This window comes from Leptidea sinapis, chromosome 10 (genome assembly GCF_905404315.1).
Source record: "Leptidea sinapis chromosome 10, ilLepSina1.1, whole genome shotgun sequence".
Classification (NCBI taxonomy): Eukaryota; Metazoa; Arthropoda; class Insecta; order Lepidoptera; family Pieridae; genus Leptidea; species Leptidea sinapis.
In genome coordinates this window covers 8,196,390-8,219,169 of record NC_066274.1, presented here as the reverse complement: position 1 = coordinate 8,219,169, position 22,780 = coordinate 8,196,390, and the positions used below count along the sequence as shown (strand labels likewise).

Sequence of the window (22,780 nt, the reverse complement as noted above, 5' to 3'; positions counted from 1 at the left end):
TATGCTCGAAAAAAATTAGCAGCTCGTTATAGATCCTTTCGAAACGTTACTCGTGGCAACCTTATTTCGCAGGTCCAAAGGCCAAACTTTCTATCTTGGTTTTCACCAGGTTATCACACGAAGGTAATATCAGCGAGAAACGCTGATGCTCGAAACAATTAAACATCGCAACATCAGGACTATTTGGCAGCAATAGTTGTGTGCGTGGCAATAAATCGGAGAAGGTTCGCTCAGCCAAACATGGCTATCATTAGGTCTACGAACTCTCTGCGCACTCTCGTGCTCCTGCTCTCCGAGGAGCTGGTGGATGTCTCCTGCGGTGGACGCCATACTCACGTGGTTCTGCAACTCGTTCTCGAAGTGTATGCTCTCGACACGCTCCTCCTCGGCGCCGGACGTGAACCGCGTGCTCGGCTTCCTGTCCGGCTTGCACGCACAAGATCCGTTCTTTACCACGCCTGTACTCATTTCCTCTTTCTTCTCCGTCACTTCCTCGCCACGCACCGCAATCATATTCACCAGTGCGCTGGCTGCAATTATGAAATATTAATATTTCTGAGCTTTAATGCTACTGGTTTATAGGCAGTTTTCAATCTTTCAGAAGTAGTATGTTAGTGTAAATAATTTTTAAGTTGAAAAATTTTGCATAATGTGTCTGCAATAGATTTCTGAAAAGGTTGAACTCAAAAATTTAAACATTATTTTAAACAATTTCTGCTTTGGACCTAAAGTAAACTAAATAATAAACTAAAAGTAAACTATGAGTAGGTGCGGTGTCCTTTTTATATTTGCCCACCTGCAATTTTAATTTGTATCGATGGAATAAAACGGATTTATCTCAGGTTGTGGTTATCAAGCCGCACTTTTTAACTCAAGAATTTGCAGCCAAGTCGTAGATAACTATTTATTTATTTGTAAAAAACCGCGAACTAGATATTATAAACTCTCAAAATTAATAAACATATGATTATGACCTCATAATAATCTCGTAATACCTATTACGAACAGAAATAGTCTTCTTACAGATATGCAAACTGCTGTCTGCTGTACAGCATTACCAACTACTTAATTTAAAAAGAAAATACAAAAACGTTTTTCAAAAACAAATCTATAGTAATATATAAAGCTGCAGTGTTTGTTTGTTTCTTTGTTTGAACGCGCTAACCTCTGGTACTACTGGTCCGATTTGAATGATTCTTTCATGTTGGGTAGTCCATTTATCGAGGAAGGCTATAGATTTTTTTTTTCAAAATTAGGGATCCGTAATAAAATTGCTATTTTGTAACACAAGGTGTAAAATCGAAAACCTATTTTTGCGTGCGCTGCAAAAACTATTGACAATAGAATAAAATGATGTACATGTTATAATATAGGCAATATTTTATTACTTATAAAACTATCGCGTGAATTATACTTTATATGGCAAAACAACGTTTGCCGGGTCAGCTAGTTTATAATATAAGGATACAAAACTATTTAACTATAATAAAGTTAATAAATTTTCTAAATTATATTATTAATTATTTACATACAATACAGGCAGCAAAGACAGCTAAACTAGAATGAACTGTGTTTCAGCTGTCAGTGAGTTCTCGGTACCAGACATAATTACCTACATAGTCAAATCAAATTATGAAAAACAGATAAAATAAAAGGATAACTTCTAAGAATGTGTGTGTATTTGTTATTTATGTGTGATATGAGTAAATCATAATTATTTATTGCAGCAGCTCATTAAAAAGCCTAATAGATAACTGCATCGTTTCATATAAAACAGATGTAACTCACGATTGCTGCAATAGTTGAGGTTGGCTGCCAGTATCTTGTGCTGGTTATACGCGTTGGCCTGGATCTCCACGCGGTACGTCTCGATGGTTCCGTTGGGCATGGTGGGGGCCTGCCACTTGATCGTGGCGGAGTGCTCCCGTACACTTTCCACCGTCAGACCCAGCGGCGGACTGGGGTCTACAAGTACACATCATTTTACTAACAGACACCGGCAAGTGTTGTGGACGTGGAGAGAAATTGGTGTTTTTTTTATGACAATAAGGAAGGGACGAGACGAACAGGACGTTCAGCTGATGGTTGATGCACCCTGCCCATTACAATGCAGTGCCGCTCTTCTTTGGATTCTTGAAATACCAAAAATTCTGAGCAGCACTACAACTACAACTGCACTCGTCATTTTGAGACATAAGATGTTAAGTCTCATTTGCCCAGTAATTTCACTAGCTACGGCACCCTTCCGACTAACAACACTCGTTTTGATGATGTAATGTTTATTAGGACATGTTGACAATAAGCTAATTGTTTTAGAATCTTTAATAGAGGATTTAAAGCATGGATGTAGATAAACCATATTTGCTGATGGAAACCAATCATTACTTAATGTAGGTTCCCAATTTTACAAGTTAAGCAGTCACACAAAAATCGTTAATAGTTTCAACACCGGAAAAAGAATTATGAGGGAGAAAGTCAGCATTGATGCTTAATAGTAATGTAATTGGACACTATAAAATCTAAGAAAAGCCGGAAAGACCCGTAAATCATGACATATATAGAGGAAAAGTCGACAACATACTTTTGGGAAAACACGAGGCTAAGAAGTGTGGCTGAAGATATTAGAACGAAAAATTTCGGGGGAAAAGCGCCCGCGAGAAATTTTTCAAATACGCAGGAAATATATGATAAAACTAGTCAAGGGGCCAACTTAATGGAGGCTACACCATGGTGATAGAAATTGGCTGAAAAAAAGATATAAAAAAAAACTAAAATGATCAATAAAACATTATTCACAAACAAAAAACACAACAAGGGCTTGTACACGTTTTGCTTTAGTTATTAAGTCTTTAAAACAAAGAGTAATTAATAGCTTATTGTCTTCTTCGCGTTCAAGAGCCCTAAGGAAAACTATCGTACTAATGAATGTCCATACGTTAAAATGAAGCCATATTGGCATTTGCCGACGAAGCGATATGGACAACTCTTCGAAACGCTCTCCGTGATAGATGCTGTTCGCTATTATATTAATTAATACATATATAAAATTTGAAATCAAAATTTTATGACGGATGGGACTCTATTTGCATACTAGGAAATTTACTTAAGATGTCGCTCTCGTAAGAATCTCAAGTCAATTTCATAATATGCAAATATTGGGGTTGAGTAGGTTATCTATCAACTGTAGAGTAGATTCTGTAGATAAAGCCACAACCAGAGAGTTGAACAAAGCATACAAGATTTTATGACGATACGTCATTCGAACGGTTAACTTAGTTGGCAGAGCACTCGCACGGAAAGCGAGAGGTCATGGGTTCCAGTCCCGCATCGTTCATAAAATTTTGTTTTCAAATTTTATTTGTGTATCAATCCTGGAAGTGAGGGTTATCACTTTAAATCATAACAAATTGTTTAATAAGTAATGTTTTCAGGTAGCACATACATCCGGGTAGAGTCTTGAAGTATATGATGGGGCTCTGCGCTCCCTTCCTGTCCTGCAGCGTGGTGTAGGTCTTGACGTAGGCCGCGTACCGCGTGTGCGGAGTCAGCTGTGTCAGCGGGTAGAACAGCGGCTGCTCGTTGCCACACGCTCCCGTCAGCTTGGTGACCTTGGGCGGACTGCTGCTGTTGCGGACCTCGTCCACCGTGATGTCCAGAACGTTCCACCTGTAACGATAAAAAGGCATTTATTCTCTCAGAATTGATTCCTTTACAAATCTTTTTCATGCCATTTTTTTTATGAAAATAAGGGACGAGACGATCAAGACGTTCAGCTGATGGTAACTGATACAATGCAGTACCGCTCAGGATTCTTGAAAAACCCAAAAATTCTAAGTGGCACTACAATTGCGCTCGTCACCTTGAGACATAAGATGCTAAGTCTCATTTGCCCAGTGATTTCACTAGACACTACTACCGCTTCGGAAACAAATGACGCTCTGAGAGAGTAGAAGCGGCGCAAGAAACTCTCCCAGCATTTTTAATTTTGATAATCTAACTATACAGGATGTAATCGTTAAGTGTGGCCAAGCGATTAGTCCGTTATCAAAGAACTATGAACTACTGTAGAAAGTATGTAATACCTGAACAGTAATATAATAATAAAAATGACATCAATAACTTTTTCGAAATCAAACGAGAAGTGTCCAAAATTTTGATATTAACAACTACAATACATTTAGTATGAGATTAGGAGAATGCTTTTAGTACCCTTATTTTAAAAAAGTTAGTTTAGTTTAGTACTAATAATAAAGTAAAAAAAGAAAACTGTTTATTAAACTAACAAAGTAATAAATCTATTATTAATAATAATTGATTGATATTTATTCCTTAGTAAGTACAAAATTTTGTATTCTAAGTGACGTCCTTGCTGTGCGATACTATGACCTTAACGATTACATCCTGTTTACATGACAGTCACACCCCGGTTATTTTTTTTTATGGAAAAAGGAACACAAACGAGCGTACGGGTCACCTGGTGTTAAGTGATCACCGCCGCCCACATTCTCTTGCAACTCCAGAGAAATCACAGGAGGATTGCCGGCCTTTAAGGAAGGTGTACGCGCTTTTTTTGAAGGTAGCCATGTCGTATCGTCCCGGAACCACAAACAAGGAAGCTCATTCCACAGCTTTGTAGTACGTGGAAGGAAGCTCCTTGAAAAGTGCACAGTGGTGGTTGTTATGAAACTGCATTTTAAATGAAATCCTAACTAATATTAAAAATGCGAGTGTGAGTTTGTTTGTTACGCTTTCCCCCTCAATTACTCATTACCGATCAACCATATAGTACTGTGGGGCGCTAAAACTTATGACGAAAAAACATGAATTATTATCAAATTATCTATAATTCACAATAATTTGTAATAAAATACTATAATATGCATTTTATCACTAAAATTATAATTTTGAGGTAGGCTGAATGACTATATTTAATCAATAACTTTACATTTCGCGTGTACAAAAAAAAACTTTCGCGCCATTTCTCATAATTTTCTTCTTTATACATGTTTGTGTTGAAAAAGTGCGTATGAAACTGTGAATCGTGAGCAACTTGCTCACTAGACACTCGGCTGATTTACGCCCTCGCCTGCGGCTCGAGCTGCAACCTGCAGCCAATGTCCAATTTGTATCATAATTTACTATTTGAGGTTAAAGTTATTAAAATATTGTAACTTGTAAGGTCATTCATTGGTCCTTCGTATGGATGCAAATTTTCGAAGCGGTCAAGTGCGTGTCAGACTCGCCCGTGAAGGGTTCCGTAGCAGCAAGTAATATAATATATAATATCATTCTCTTTTTTCTTCTAGAAGTTGCAGGGACACACATTTTACCACTTTGGGAGTGTCTCTCGCGAAAACTATTTAGTTAAGAAAAAAATGATATGAGAAACCTCAATATCATTTACATTATCATCAAAAAAATTTATTGTTTTTTTTTTTCTATTTTTGTGTAAAAATCTTAATACGGTTCACAGAATACATATACTTACCAAGATTTAAAGAGGGTAGTTCTTATAGCTTTGGAAAAAAGTGCCTGTCACATACGGTCGGATAGACAGACATAACAAATCCATAAGGATTTCGTTTTTTGCCATTTGGCTACGGAATCCTAAAAATTAGACGTCTTGAAGGTGGTAAAAATTTCTATGAAAGATTTCGCTAAAAGAGAAAGCTAATAATAATTAACATACGTGTCCGAGCACGCGTCCCGCTGTCCATAGAGCGTGACATTCCTCTCGGCCGCTATGTAGTATATGGAGTATCCCAGCAGCTTCCTGGTGTCTTCCAGGCAGTACATATCCCACGTCAGTATCGCGACCTGGCGATACAGCAAGCTTACTTTCAGGTGCAACGTGTCTTGGAAACCTGAAATGATACAAATGCTGACTCCAAATAGAACGAACGAATGCGGTATCTCTTGCTGGTGTTTGTTCGTCTTTAGAACTTTGTATGTGATTTGTGAACGAGATCTTAGGCATTTGTCGTTATTATTACTTCAAAGTGATGAGTGGACAATGTTATGCTAATCTGAACCATATCATCTAGCAACTAAATGAATGGTAAGAACTATGTACTTTTGGAAGCATAAAGACCTCTAATGCTTAGAGCTAATGTTAAACCTACACTCAGCACTGAAAGCGCTAAAATTTGGGAAGACATAAATTCTCAAAAAAAAAATTATAAGAATCTCGAACCCTAAAGGTTATGAACAAAGGTTACAAATCCGAAATGTGCAATATATAGCAGATATTGCGCAAACCCCATCCCCCAAAAAAAACAACATTATTTTCTCTCGAACAGTCGTACATAGAGTTTAAGCTCATGCACTCATTTAAGCAAATGAAAACTCTTATTTTATAACGATTGGTAAATATCAAACTTGACTTTATGAAATTTTTAGTCAGTATTGGTGACACGAAAAAAAGTTTTGATGACAAATTGAAAACAACGCAAGTGATTTTAGATCTTATTGTAGAAGAAATTCACAATATATTTGGTTAACAAACGTGTCTGGTCCACCAAAACAGGGTCCACTCCGTGTGGCTGCAGTACTTACACTTGTTCTACTTACAAGATGCCTGATCGCCATTGTTGTCCTGTGACACTTCCATCTCGCTGAAAGTAGATTTCGAGTCCCAGGTCATGTTCTTCAGCGGCAATATCTGGTTGTAGCACAGCTTCGGGTTGAAGTGGATGAACAGTCGGCCCGACGTTATTTGTAACGGTTTGTGCGTCGACCAATCCCAGAGCATCTCGAGATTCGGGTTATTGAATATGTACAGGCTTTGCCCCCTGAAAAACAATTTGAATGTTACCGCTTTAAATAAAATTGACCTTCTTATGTACGCCGCAGTTGACGTCAACAACTATCTGTATCCCGGCCCGGTTATAGGCCCGGTATCCACCAAAGCAGGGAGGAGAGGAGACGAGAGGAGATAAGCCGCGAAGCTGTCAGGTTATCTCCACCAGAGCGGAGAGGAGATGTGAGCTGTGTTTATAGCAACGCTAGGGTGTGCGAGGCGTGAGCAGAAGGCAGCGGGTGCGCTTGATCGCTCGACACGGCACAACGTTCTATAGAAAAATAAGACTTCTCCTCTCCTCTCCACTTCCACCACAGCATCGTTATCGGAGATATGGAAATAACGAAATCTGATTGGTTAGGAAAATCTGTCTCTTCTACTCTCCGCTTTGGTGGATGCCTGGCCTGACACCTCCCCACCAACACATTTTTATGCGGTTTTCACTTTTCACCATTACGTAGATAATTTTCTTAAGAGAAAAATAAATTTACATGGCTTACACGTAGGTAAGATTTTTAGAGATACATAAAAATAATATTATTAGTTACAAAGAAAGAAAATCATTTATTCACTTAAGTAGGTTAATCTGACACTTATTAATGTTTAAGGTATTATCACCACTTGAACATGATGGTCGTGATTACTGTCAAAAAATAAAATACAAAACGCCCCTGCTAGTGCCATTTTTAGTTTGTAAGAAGATTGAGATGAGTGATATTACACTCACTTATCGATGCCTCGGCCGCCGATGCGCTGCAGACTCTTGAGGAACATGAGCGACACCAGCGGGTATGAGCGGACCACTCGTAACGCGCCCTCGATCTCACGGATCTCGCCCAGCGCATTCTCCAGCACCGACATCGTGTTCACTGCCAACACATTACACTTTATTTTGTATCCTACACAACACTATCGGCCGGTGATAGTGCTATACGGTTGACCGCAACGGTTAGCCGGTCCGGTTGGCTATATCTATGACGACATCACCATATACAGGCTTGCAGATCTAAACAGCTAACCGCGTCAATAACAAAATACGTCGTCATAGATACAGCCAACCGGACCGGCTAATCGCTGCGGTCAACAGCACATCACTATAATCGATCTTAGGCGCACGGGGATGGGAAACTAGCGCTGCATGAAATATTATTTCACGCAGCAAAAGCTGAGCCTACTCCCCTGTCTAAATTTATCTATATATAATGTTCATTTTGTATTAAATCTATTTTTTGAAGCAAATAAATATTTTTATTATTATTACCTAGAGATAAATCAAGGTTTTTTTCTGTTTGATGAGAAGATTGTGAGAAATCATGAGAGCGTTGCCGACCTTATAAACCGATGGTATAATTGAATGGTTTTATTATTCTCTGCCTGTTTTATAAATAAAAGCAGTGTAAAGTTACTCCAAGTTTAAAAATTTTTCTCCCTACTTCTATGTTATGTTTTTTTTTATGAAATTAAAGGACGAGACGAGCAGGACGCTCAGTTATGGTATTTGATTCGCCCTGCCCATTACAATACAGTGCTGCTCAGGATTCTTGAAAAACGAAAAAATTTTGAGCGGCAATACAATTGCACTCTTCGCCTCGAGACATAAGATTCGCCCTTCAGACCGAAACACAGTTATGCTTACACATTACTGCTTCACGGCAGAAATAGGCACCGTCTGTAGTGACGAAGGAAAGATAAAAAATTTAAATTTGGAATAACTTTACTTCGCGTTTATTAAGAACATAGTACAAAATCAATTCAATGTTTGCATTATCCTTCACACAGCATAATGTTGTTTTACGAAAAATTAGAATCGACAATGTTGTATGTAAATATTTGATAAATCCGGTGTGAACAAAAAAAAACAAAACATGTTATACACAATCGTTACAATACTTTGTTTTGACAGCAGTTTACTAGGTTTTTGTCGTAATTGGGGGTTTTTCAATGGGTTTTTCCGGAAGTGGTGTTATGCTGAAAAGAGTGGTTTTGCCATAGAATCGCTCCAACTCAATTATAAAGTTCAGATGATGTTAGCACACCACTCTTTCTTCCACGTACTACAAAGCTGTGGAATGAGCTTCCTTGTGCGGTTTTTCCGGGACGATACGACATGGGTATCTTCAAAAAAAGCGCGTACACCTTCCTTAAAGGCCGGCAACGCTCCTGTGATTCCTCTGGTGTTGCAAAAAAATGTAGGCGGCGGTGATCACTAGGTGACCCGTCCGCTCGTTTGTCCTACTATTCCGTAAAAAAAAAAAACAATTTTAAAGATCAACTTCATTTTATGGATAAGAAGGGAAAGCGAGCGTAAGCTTCTTGCAACATCAGAGGTATCACAGGAGCGACGCCCACCTTACGTTTTTTAAGGATTTGGGACTCATTCCACAGTATGGTTGCTCGTGGAAGGAAATTCTTTAGAAGCCGCACTTAAATGACACGAATTCAGAAGGAGATGATGACGTTTGAATTAGCTTTTTGATTGATAAAGAAAATGTTTTCCCCCGGAAGCCATGAATTTAAGCGAATGTCTAAACAGGTCTTTATGAATAACACAAGCAACATGTGTTCGAATACGAATAATTAAAACATTAATAAGATACTCTGAATATACTTTAAATAATGTAATTAATACAGACAGGGGCCATTACTGTTGACGTTGAAAAATATGACGATCTATTTTATGTTCCGAGGCCTATTAGATAGATAACATGAGTAAGGTTGGTACGACTTAAGTTATTACTAAGTTATATCATTCAGATAAAAAGATTTCTTTAAAATGTCGAAATTCAAATAAATAATTAACTAAATTATAATAGATAGAGCATTTCAAAATAAATAATTCAATTTAGTAAACAAATTGCAGTTTAAGGCCAAATTAAAGTCAAATTATAGAATCTTTTTTTTTAAGGCAAAGGAGGACAAACGAGCGGACGGGTCACCTAGTGATCACCGCCGCCTACATTTTTTTGCAACACCAGAGGAATCACAGGAGCGTTGCCGGCCTTTAAGGAAGGTGTACGCGTTTTTTTTGAAGGTAACCATGTCGTATCGTCCCGGAAACACCACAAAAGGAAGCTCATTCCCACAGCTTTGTAGTACGTGGAAGAAAGCTCCTTGTAAACCGCACTGTGGAGGACCGCAACACATCCAGATGGGGATGATATCCTAACTTTTGGCGTGTCGTACGAAGGTGGAATTCGGCGGCAGGAATCAGATGAAACAGGTCTTCGGAACACTCTCCGTGATAAATCTTTATGAAGAGCTCTTGCACTGATCAAAAGGAGTTAGGAATTTTGTTTATCTATGCCCAGGCTTAACTTCAACAAGTTGGTATGGGAGTAGATTGTAGTTAGAATACATGGACAAAGGATACCATCGATAAAGCCTATCAGAGTGTGCGTGGGGTATTATACTCTCTGTCTGTCAACCAACATACACAAGATAACTCAATCGCCATAACGTACAATTGTTATGAAAAATACAATGCATCATGCAGTCGTATTATTCTAGAGTTGTACAATTACCTTAGTTACGGACGAACAATAATTTATTCAGATGAAATGACTGATTACAAATGACATTTATGATGGAGGGTCACTCAACTACAACAATATTAAAACCGCTCGCTATCAAAACGAATAAGCATTCAAGTGTTTATTGAAAACACGGAGTTACCAATAAATACTAGAGAGCTTGATTTCCAAATACTACTCTTGGAGAAATTTATAAAATATAAATTACTTCATAAGCTTTAGCACTTAGGATCGCTAATTTAGGCGCCTTTTTTATGACAATAGGGGACGAGACGAACAGGACGTTTAGCAGATGGTAATTAATACGCCCTGCCCATTACAATGCAGTGCCGCTCAGTATTCTTGAAAAACCCAAAAATTCTGAGGGTCACTACAATTGCGCGCATCTCTTTGAGACATGAGATGTTAAGTCTCATTTGCCCAGTAACTTCACTAGCTACGGTGCCCTTCAGACCGAAACACAGTAATGCTTATACATTTATGCGCCTTCTGGAGTAAGACCTAAAGTGTTTGTATCATTTGATAAAATATAAGTTTTGATATTATATTTATTTAAAAAAAACTGTAACATGTGAAGCATTAACATTTTAGGAAAGCGACAAAATGTTCGATTAGGAAAAATAAATTAAGTAATTAGTATATACGTGTTGAGTGTAACCTTTATCCAATATTTATTATAGGTGTACATTATACAATACTCAGTCGCACGTTTGTTCAAAGTAGGTAGTTTATTTAATTTAATCACAATTTCACAAGAGACAACTCAGATGCATTCCTTCGAAAGTATTAACAAAGAGTAAGTATCATGTAACCTGGGGTGCTCAAGCTTGAACTGCTGGCGATCTACCTCAAAATTGCTAGACTACGATCGATCGACTCTGAGAGGCTTCAAGTATGTGTGATGAAGTATTGTCGTCTAGGTAAAGGAGTGTCACGATGACATAGATATTAGTTTTGCGCACAATAATATGCATTTTTTAGTCAAGATAAGTGTAGGTCAGCTCTAAAATGTTAATGAAAAAACTCATACTTATTCAAAATTGCGAGTTTATTGGTTCTTACAAAACAAACGCGATCTAGTGTCTTAAGTTCTAAACTTAACTAAAGAGTGACTTTGGATGTTGAATCTGCATGACACTGCATGTCCTTAGCACACTTTTCATAAGATGGTACGTAAGGACCGATTTAAGTTACCTACAACAAAATCTGTGAATAGTTCTATATCGGATTTTTTTCGGGAGATCGACTCAACAAGCACTCGCGATCGACATGACCTCGACATCGACCGTTTGAGCACCCCTGATGTAACCTATCACACATACTATAGATTATCTTTGACAATACGTACCGCTGGCTCGGAGCGCGATCTCGAGCACGCCGCGCACGTGTGTACAGCCGCGGAATAGCTCTGCGGACGCCACGGAGTCCACTTTGCCGCCGGCGCACTCGCGCACGCAGCCGGAAGCAGGACACGGCTCGCAACGAGAGTTGTGCGTCTCGCCTTTCTGAACACAAAGCACAAATCAAATCAAAAATCATTTTTTTCCCACCTCGATGAAAACCTGTCTTTAGTCTCTAGTACGAGGGACAAAAGCGGCCGATTCTCTCCCGGCAAGAAGACTTTTGTTCCTCGTACCAGGAACTACGCACCACGTGAGATAAGTAGGACATAGTCACCCGCGATTGTTGTCAATTTTCCGCGGATGAGAATGACCTATTTTTCTCCCTAGGCGCGTAATATACTATTTTATTTAAGTAAAAATTATACGTATGACCACCACCACATCGGAAAAGTTGAGAATGAATGAGAAGTGGCACGACACATTCATCGCAAAGTAAAACAAAAAAAATACCCAAATGTTACAACATGCATGAGTTAATTAAAAAGTTAACAAACCTTAAAGGTTAATAGGTTGCGTACTCCTAAAGTACACTACTTGAAGTGTACACAACCAACTATTGAACTGACGCAGTCAATACAAGAACGCGTCAAGACCGCAACCCGTACTAATTGACTACGCTGCGCATTGTGTGAATTAAAATGATTTTAAAACTGCAGAGTATTTTTTTTTTATAAAAAATTTGTCATCGATTTCGAAGATAAATTTAGAATCAGTTGACAGAATCGAGACAAAAATATATAGGTACTTACCTATAAGATACCATTAAATTGTCATTAATTTACTCGCATTATGCTATGTACTATTTAACCGTGGAAACTTTTATTGGTCAATGATTTATATTTTGTTTAAATTTTTTTAAGTGTATTAAGTTGTACTGTTTGTTTCCCGAATAAGATAAAATTAAAATTATAAAATACTTAATCATATGAATGGAAGTTGGGTTACCAATTATATATATATTATATCAGCTTCAGCTGATGGTAATTGATACGCCCTGCCCATTACAATGCAGTGCCGCTCAGGATTCTTGAAAAAGCCCAAAATTCTGAGCTGGTCACCTTTAGACGTACGCTGTTAAGTCTCATTTGCCCAGTAAGTCACTATCTACGGCGCCCTTCAGACCGAAACACAGAGTAATGCTTACAGATTACTGCTTCACAGCAGAAATAGGCGCCGTTGTGGTACCCATAATCTAGCCGGCATCCTGTGCAAAGGAGCCTGCCACTGTTAACTGACTAACTGACTAACCTGACTGCCTGACAATCAATTATAATAATCATATTTATTCAAATTTAAACACAAAAGTTATAAAGGTGTAATTAGGTGATATAATAGAGATAACAGCGGCTTGTCACGGTACTTAAATATGCAAGTCAATAGACTCATTAAATTTCCAAACTTATTCGGATATTAAACGCGCGAGACCGCGGTTCACTTTGACTACGAAACATCAAGTTTTTGTGTCAGTTCATGGTTGATTATTGCTTACATCATTATCAATGTGCCGACAATATTTTATTTTTATACTAGTTGACCCGACAGACTCTGTCCTGTCAATAGAAAAAAGGAGGCTCCTTTGCACAGGATGCCGGCTAAATTATGGGTACCACAACGGCGCCTGTGTCTGCCATGAAGCAGTCATGTGTTTAAGTATGAAGAGCGCCGTAGCTGGTGAAATTACTGGGCAGATGAGACTTTACATCTTATGTCTCAAGGTGACGAGCGCAATTGTAGTGCCAGAATTTTTTCAAGAATCCTGAGCGGCACTGCAGTGTAATGGGCAGGGCGTATCAATTACCATCAGCTGAACTTCCTGCTTGTCTCGTCCCTTACTGTCATAAAAAAAATGGATATAGTATGTTATCCATCAGAGATAGAACTATACCATCGCGGACTTTTCTATAGTCCTATATAAGATACACAATTCCATCATACATTATTTTGTTACATCTCAAAGGGTTTTCGTTGAAACCTACCAGACGGCTTATTTTTCCGACACCTACAAAAATACCGTTCATATATTCTTATATATATACAAAAACTAAACAAATTATATATTAAAACCTTCCTGAGAACCACGTTATCCAATGGTGAAAACAGCATGAAAATCGGTGCAGAAAGTTTTTCAGTTTATCGGGAACATACAAACAGACAGACGCGGCGGAGGGCTTAGCTTTATAATATGTAGTGAAAGGAACGCGAGATGTCGCGGTTCGAATCCCGCACCGATCATAAATTTTCTTTACAAATTTAATTCTTTTTACTTAATAGATTCAATTCAAATATTGCTATGTATGTATGTTACATGTTATTGTCATACTAGATACAGAAATATATTTTTTTGGGATATAGCATCACCAAGACCAATATGCGGAATATACTGAGAATATAGGTTACACGTGGATAAATATGCCAACTCAACGGGATTCGAATAGAAAACCCGTTTCTCGATACAAAAAAAAAAACAATTAAGATAAAAAAAAAACATGTGTGCTATTCACAGAAGAGGAAGAAGTGAAATAGAAGTGAAACCTTCAAAAATTTTGGCTTCACGATAATGAGACGAATGTAAAACTTCGGGAAGAGAATAATTATAGGTTTTAGTAATGATCATAGTGATACAAAGTTTGATAATTAATTTACATTTTATTCGTATATATTACATTACATTCGTTTGTGTCTCTATCGTCTCGCTTTTTCGTTTCATCGAGTTTCAAATCACAACGATTCTAAAGAAGTTTCACTTCAATTAATTTACAAAATACAAAAATGTTGGTAAATTTTGTTATTCGCAGATGGTAAGTTGTTGTAAAAATGAAAGTTAACAATCTTGTTAACTCAAAGTAAAATTTAAAGAAACAAATATTATGTTTGTTCATTGTCAGTACATTTATGAAAATTTAATATACGTTCACAAAAATTGTCACCTTTTTGCAATGAATAGTGATTTTCATAATTAACACACTAGAAATAAGGGTTTTCTTACTACTAGTAGGCTTCATAAGGTACGTAATAGTTTTAAGGGTGTATGTATACACTTTATAATAAAGTCGAACCACTGTTCAGGCATTATCTAAAAATAGGTTTATATGTTTTATTAAAAAAATTCTTGGTCGCCAATTCTTTTACTACTACTACTCCACAGCTGATTATCTAAGTGATCGGACAGCCTCGGACAGCGAATATTGTATATAATTTATTAAGCGCAAAAGAAGTATGCTGGGAGAGTTTCTTGCGCCACTTCTTCTCCCTCAGAGCGCCATTTGTTTCCGAAACGATAGTAGTATTAGAAATGACATCAAAAATAATTAAAAAAAAGGATTCAATTTTGAGAAAATAAATGCCTTTTGTTTAGTACAGAAACAAAGTCAGAAATACGAAGAATGTTTTTTTTTAATTACGCACGTTTCAATTGTCATTCGATCGAATGCAACCTTTCCGACTATCGAAAAACATAAATAAGTCACAAGGTGAGGTTTGTCCAAATATGCAAAAATATATCATAAGTGTACGCAACAATAAATCACACTGATTTATTAATACAAAATATTATAATAATTTCAACATCAGTTTGAATCATTCTGTGTTTTTGTCATGATGATGAATTTAAATTGGCAGAAGCCATGCATCAAAGTTTTCGAAAAAAAATGGAAAGATAACATTTCACAGTCAGATTGGATATTAAAATAGTCGTACATATAAAATATAAATAATAACAAAGCATCAAATACTTTAATTATTGATTTAAAATTATTACATAGAATATTACGTAACTATTCACTAGTCACTATTTAGTCCAGGATCCAGGGTCCATTTTTGTACTTGATTACTATGAAGCTGATCGCTGATGACACATAGAACATACAACACTAAATGATGAAGGGCAGTCGGGTGACCAGCAGCCGGCGCGTCCGCTACTTTCGACTGCCCCAACAAGAAGTGCCTAATGGCTGAGAGCAATTCGTAACAGTTACTACCAACTTAATAATACGAAACTACCAACATCATAAAAAAGTAACGTCACTAAGATTTTCCATGTGATTATATAACAGTACAATTACTAAAGATATCCTTAATATAAAAACTAAACTATCATATTAACAGAATCAGAATTATCATAACTGAATGTTGGTACTAATTGGTATGTCAAACTATAACACGACGCACAAATAAAATTTGAAAAATAAAATTTTATGAACGATGCGAGACTCGAACCCGCAACCTCTGGCGTTCCGTGCCAGTTCTCTAACCAAATTTCCTAATAAGCAAATATTGGGGTTGAGCAGGTTATCAACTGTAAAGTAGATCCTGTAGATGAAGCCACAACCTAAGAGTTGAAAAAAGCATACAAGATTTTATGACGATACGTCACTCGAACGGTTGGCTCGGTTGGTTAGGGCACTGGCACGGAACGCCAGAGGTCGTGGGTTCGAGTCCCGCATCGTTCATAAACTTTTGTTTTTCAAATTTTATTTGTGTATTAATCCTGAAAGTGAGGGTTATCACTTTAAAATCATAACAAATTGTTCATAATACTATGGTCAAACAGGACCTTGGCAAACGTCGAGTACGTACTTGTTACCCCTGAGGAAGGCAGGGGTCGGGCATTGAAACATAATAAACTCTTATAAATTGTAGAACTAGCGCTGCCCAATCATAGAACTGAATAATTGATGACCGATTAACGACTAACAAATCATTATAAATATGAACACATTCATATTTAAATTAATAAATTTGTGTAACCATAGCTCGCAAAAAAAAGATCTGTTCCAAATAGATTTAACCTCTAATCTCTATTCACTAATATCATTTTAATAAGTCAATATAATTTTATGCATGAATTGATAATGGTCTAAAAAAATAATATGAACAACAATGTTGGAGATAAACTCGTTGGCATGTATTTGAGTACAAACAAACTTATTTTTAAATGATATCTTAATTTATTTAAATAAAATCGTAAAACTTACTATTGAGGTGCCGCTTTATCATAACATATTATGTTCACCATTGATAGGTACCTATAGTTTATCTTTAGTGCTAGTTATTTCACCGGGACTCTCATATGGGACATACTCTCTTGCACCTCCAGAAGAACAGGGTTCTTTTGAAGTTTTTTTTTTATGAAAATAAGGGACGAGACGATCCGGACGTTCAGCTGATGCTAATTGATGCGCTGTGCCCATTACAATGCAGTGCCACTCAGAATTCTTGATCTTTCAAAAATTTCTTCCCAACAATTCTGAGCGGAACTACAACTGCGCTCTTCACATTGAGAGATAAGATGTTAAGTCTCATTTGCCCAGTAATTTCACTAGCTACGGCGCCCTACACACCGAAACACCGTAATGCTTACACATAACTGCTTCATAGCAGAAATAGGCACCGTTGTGGTACCCATAAACCCCACTGGTAAACCATATCCATGGTTACCGTATCCACCATCAATGTTTTCAACGTCAATTTATTTACCTCCATGTAGCCGCTGGGACAGACGTAGACGCACTTCCGGTTGTGAAGAATCTTGTAGGCCTTGATGTTGGGAGCGCGCCGGCTACCGTCCGAGCCCGCCTGCGGGACCGGCATCGAGCGACACTCCTGCTCAGTCACGCACCGCCGATCCAACTACACGAGTGAAGAGGCTTTATTAATTTACATCCACCATACAAATAAACACATATTATTTAAAAAAAATAGAAAAAACATCCTATACCAAAACGGGTGGTGAACATGTGGAACAGATTACCAGAATCGTGTGATTAGTGCAAAATCAGTAAACAGGTCTAAGAATAATAGTTTGACGGACAGATGGCCGTTGAGGCAGAAAAGTCCTCGAATGGCGACCACGTACTGAAAGACGCAGTGTTGGTGGCCTCCCACAAGATGGATCGACGATCTGGTTAAAATCACTGGAATACCTTAGATGAGGGCAGTGCAGTACAGATCGTCGTGGAGGTCTTTGGGGAGGCCTATGTCAGGCAGTGGACGTCTGCCGGCTGTTGATGATGATACAAATTAACACATAGGTCGACAGAAAGATGGCCATTGCGTGAGTAAAGTCCTCGAATGGCCACCACGTACCGGAAGATGCAGTGTTGGTAGACCCCTTCAAGATGGACCGATGATCTAGTCAAGATCGTCGGATTACGTAAGATGAGGGAGCGCAGGACCGATTGTCGTGGAGATCTTTGGGGGAGACCTTTGTCAAGCAGTGAACGTCTTCCGGCTGTTGATGATGATAACGCAAATTAAATTTGTAACCAAAATTTGAGAACGATGCGGGTCTCGAACCCGCGCTCTTGGGCTCCATCCGAGCGCTCTTATCAAATGAGCCAACCGTTTGAGTGACGTATGGATCATAAATCATGGTATGACTTGTTCTACTGTCAGGAACTGCCCTGCAACGGTATTTTCTTCCACTGATAGCAACTATGTAGAAATATTAAAGGAGTGTGACTAAGCTACTTCAAGTCAGGCGGAATTAATGTAAAACAAATTCGAGAATACCGGTTTATGATTAACGTCAATAGAAAACAATAACTGTGTTATTACAACAAAGTTAAACATGTGTCACATGTTTTAAAAAACTTGATTTAAAAAAGTTATATTTCAAATCTGTGTCTTTCGGTTGTTTAGCGTTCAAAAATCTTCAGACATTGCTTAAATTTAAACACTTGTCGAATCGAAGCTTGTCTAATATGTGTCTAACGAATAGATTATATTCATGAGGGGGACCTAGATTAAATTATGACAGGTAGATGACATCTGACAATAATTCCGTTTCGTTCCTTCAATTATTGTTCCTGTATACTTCAGTTTATGCGGTGGTTAACGACGTTTTAGTTAAACACAAGCTAAATACTGTTTTGAAAAAGATAAACTCCATTTTAGACGCCGTTATTGTTTAATTATTATAAAACGTGCCATGCTTAAAATATTTTTTTGTAATACCACCGTCAAAAATTTAAATGTCTAGAGTCCATCTCATTTCTTTTTTGTCATTCAAATATTTAAAACAATAATATTAATTATATTTAACTATTTACATTATAGCTAAGAAATAGTTTAAGCGCTTCGTTAAACTTTATTAAGCGTTAATATTTAGATTATTTAAAACATTATATTATTATTCAAATATTTTATACTTTGAATAATAATAATAATATTAATTTAATTCAACCATTGTTTAAAATTATAAAATTTTGTTATTGTATTTAATTAATACTGGAATATTAAGGAAATGAATGGGTTATTTATTATAATTATATTCGTACAAACTTATGATTAAGATTATTTAGAAGTCGTAAGTCGTAACATTTTATAACCAAAACCGTTGAATGTCTGAAACATTGCTTTTTCTTGGAAACTTCTACTGATAATCTGTTGACTGCACTCTGCAAAGAAGACTATCTCATATATAAAATTTTCGAGTCACAATGTTAGATACCTTACTCCTCCGAAACGGCTATACTGATTTTTACCAAATTTTATGCATATTCAGTAGGTCTGAGAATCGGCTACTATCTATTTTTCATACCCCTAAGTGATAAGGGTTGTTCACCCTTAACATTTTTTGTTTAATTTTTGGACAATTTTTTTATTTTTATTTTATTATTATTCAACATTTAAAAATACATACAACTTCATATTTTCACCGGTTTACGATCGACACCTATTTTTGTATCGCGATTTTAATATTGTTTTCTTCCATCCACGGATACGCAATTGAGTTGCAAGATGGCAATCGAATACAATAATTGTAGTACGATATATTTGGTAGGTCTGAGAAACGGTTGCATCAAAATTTTAATAATTGATTTTTTTTAAATATGTTATATGGCAATACGACGCGACGCTTGCTGGGTCAGCTACTCTTAATATATATAATATTTCTTTTGTGCATCTGTTGTAACTGAACTCCTCCTAAACGGCTGGACCGATTTAAATGAAACTTTCTGTGTGTCTTCAAGTGGATTCGAGAATGGTTTAGACTCACAATTGAACTACCTCCTAAACGACTGGACCGATTTTGATTATTTTTTTGTGTTCCAGTGAATTTGAGGTTTTAGATTCTCAATTTCGTCCATATAATATAATTCTCCTGCTCATGTGTACGTTAGTGAACTCCTCCGAACAGAACTTCTGTCGGCTCTTATGTATAATTTTAAAAGCTGTTTTGTTTTTTTTTATCTTCAATTTATAATTCTAAGCAATATCAATTCTTAACATTCTTAAGCGGGTACATGAATTGCCTGGTTAATACGTTGGGATAGTTTTAAGTTGGAGTTACTAATAGCAATCATTCAGCCTTAGAAATCTAAATTAGGCTGTACTAAAAGTGACATACAATTATGTCACTTTTAGTAGGTGGTCTATAAGTAACCTGAGAATTGTCTCAGGTAGTGATTTAGTAGTTAGCACTACTTACACTTCTATTGTACTACTTCAGTGAGATTTGTTTGCATCCAGCCACCAGCCAACCTCCTTCACTATTGGAGGCGGTTTAAAAAAAAACATGTTGCTATTACAGACGGCTTCAACGAAACTTACTTCATAAGTGTTCGCAGGACATCGCTCCATACAAGTTCGTTCGCTCCCGTATCGGAACGAGAAGTTGGCGCAAACGTGACAGTCACTCGGCAGTGGACCGTCGCAGCCTCCCAGACACGTCGAGTGACAACAGGTGCCGTTGGCGAAGCACGCGCGACCACCGCAGCTCGTCGGACAATCTAGAAAATAAATGTTTTCTTAATATTCCGTTTAACTAACTATTAACTACTATTAAATCTATTTTAAATCTATTACATTATAAGACGTACAGGAGTTACAGATGTAGGAACATAGCGAAAGGCAGAAAAGTAGCCTAATTAAGAGTTTTACCTCGAAGATGGTGCTATCTTTTGCGGGCATACGCCAGAAGAGGTACCGAAAGTGCTAAAAACGCCATTTCCGGACTCCTCTTTTATTTCAAGTTTTTATTAATTTCAAGGTAATATAACACGAAGGGTATGTAACAAAATTATAAAGATGCCATTGAGACTCAAAATGCCACGCACACAAGCATCTAATAGTTGCCGTAATAAAAAAGCTATTGTTCTTAGGTAGTGCGGTATCTTGGTGGAGCTCAGCGGAGACCAATCCTTAATCTAAGCCTAGCTCTTAAGTTGTGCACGATAAATGCAATCCAACATGACCTAAAACTACTGGCAAAGTCCTTGCACACCTGGTTTATGCCACAAGACAAAATTCCCCCAATATTTTGCTTTGAGCGCAATTTCAGGCTAAATATCAGCAACAAGGAAGACTACTGTGACACCACAGTAAACCTAGATAGTCATACCATAAAGTGGTACACGGATGGCTCCAGGACTCAAACCGGTACCGGTGTTGGAGTTTTCGGCCCAGCAATCAATTATCATGAAGCCTTAGGTAAAGCAGCAACTATATACCAGGCGGAAGTATATGCACTAGACAAGTGCTTACAAATGATCCTCGACAGGAATTACCAGGCAAGGAACATTGCCATAATGTCAGATAGCCAAGCAGCTCTCAAGGCACTGACATCCTACAAGATAATTTTACGGGTAGTGTGGGAATGCAGAAGAGAACTGGAAATCCTCTGCCAGAGAAATAAAGTTACACTGGCTTGGATACCGGGGCACAAAGGAATAGCAGGTAATGAGAAAGCTGACCAGCTAGTTAAGGATGGTGCCTCATCCCCCTTCATAGACCCAGAACCCTTTTGTGGAACCGGTGAATCTCTTATCCGCAATGTCCTAAGGAAGCAATAAATGTTGGAGGCAGCCAGCTACTGGTCCACGTTACCAGGCCATCGGCAAGCTAAGCTGCTCCTAGGCAACTATCAACGTAACCGTGCCAAAAAATGCATAGGCTTGAACAGGACACAACTGAGAGCCCTCACGGGGTTCCTATCCGGCCATTGCATGCTGAATGGGCACCTAGCCAGAATGAGTCTCAGTGAATCAAACCTGTGCAGATTCTGCTGCGAAGCTAGAGAAGACTCCATAATCATTCTTATGGAATGCGAAGCCATTGCCAGAATCAGGCTGGGGTGTCTTAAAACACCTTCTTTAAAAGCAGAGGACATGCCCTGCCTGGACCCTCTGAGGATCCAACGCCTTCTAAAAGTAATAGGTCTCGAGGGTATAATTGATATATCGGCAAAGTAACACGCGTCCTAGTTAGTAGCCTCGATTCTCCTCCTTAACTTTTAAGTTTGAGAGCAGGCGCGCTAGCGCAAAAGGGGGGCACAATAGATCCTAACATTTAAGTGCACTGAAATCCCCAAATCATACAGAATAAAGAAAAAAAAATAAGTTGTGCAACTAACAATATTTCGAGTAAACACAAATTGCTCCAAACGCATGCAAATACTTATGGTAATGAAACCGCAATAAAGCAATTGATACGTCAGACGAATTGGCGTTAAATGATTTTTTTATTAACACAGCTACCTACGTGAGAAGTGAACCAACTCGAAGTACCAATCGTATCGCCCGGGCCCGTGTACCAGCGGTTTGTATGCGGCGCGAAGCGGTAACAGCAAGTAAAAAGTATACAACTTATTTGACACCATTAACCAATAAAATCGATGATAAAGGAAGCATGCCAATGGAATTACAAACTTTGGGAACCTGAGAGCAAATTGGTAAGCACACGGCGTTTAAATTTAGTAGAATTAAAACATGAAGTGAATTTATTTAACGTTGTGAATGATAATATTAACATTAATTTGCAGCTTGTGTGCTTGTTATGTGCAATGCAAGTTGGGTAAATAAATAGGGATTTAAATATGAAATTGTGCACTAACAATAACTACATTGGATTAAAGAAACTTGATGCGAGATTTCGGAGTGAAACTTTTATCATGTGAGAGGCTAGAAAATTCTAGATTCTATCTTTATTGATGCATCTACAGTCTACTGTACTGGATAACTTTTATTTTACGTATTAATTTACATTACATAGATTTATTCGTGCAAGGCGTTGAGTATTTGACGTTTGAGTACTTTTGTAGCATCACT

At 37.6% G+C, this 22,780-nt stretch overlaps 1 protein-coding gene across 1 annotated transcript in view; it reads right to left on the bottom strand.

Annotated features, from left to right (window-relative positions):
- The window catches only part of LOC126966639 (insulin-like receptor), a 138,258-nt gene that overhangs the window by 21,522 nt on the left and 93,956 nt on the right, over positions 1 to 22,780 (bottom strand). Inside the window, exons 6-14 of the mRNA XM_050810799.1 lie at positions 20,286 to 20,464; positions 17,208 to 17,360; positions 11,678 to 11,834; positions 7,527 to 7,668; positions 6,571 to 6,791; positions 5,690 to 5,864; positions 3,443 to 3,666; positions 1,789 to 1,965; positions 337 to 530 (exon numbers count right to left, since the gene is read on the bottom strand). Coding sequence (XP_050666756.1) covers positions 337 to 530; positions 1,789 to 1,965; positions 3,443 to 3,666; positions 5,690 to 5,864; positions 6,571 to 6,791; positions 7,527 to 7,668; positions 11,678 to 11,834; positions 17,208 to 17,360; positions 20,286 to 20,464 — 1,622 coding nt within the window. The remainder of the gene's footprint in view (positions 1 to 336; positions 531 to 1,788; positions 1,966 to 3,442; positions 3,667 to 5,689; positions 5,865 to 6,570; positions 6,792 to 7,526; positions 7,669 to 11,677; positions 11,835 to 17,207; positions 17,361 to 20,285; positions 20,465 to 22,780) is intronic.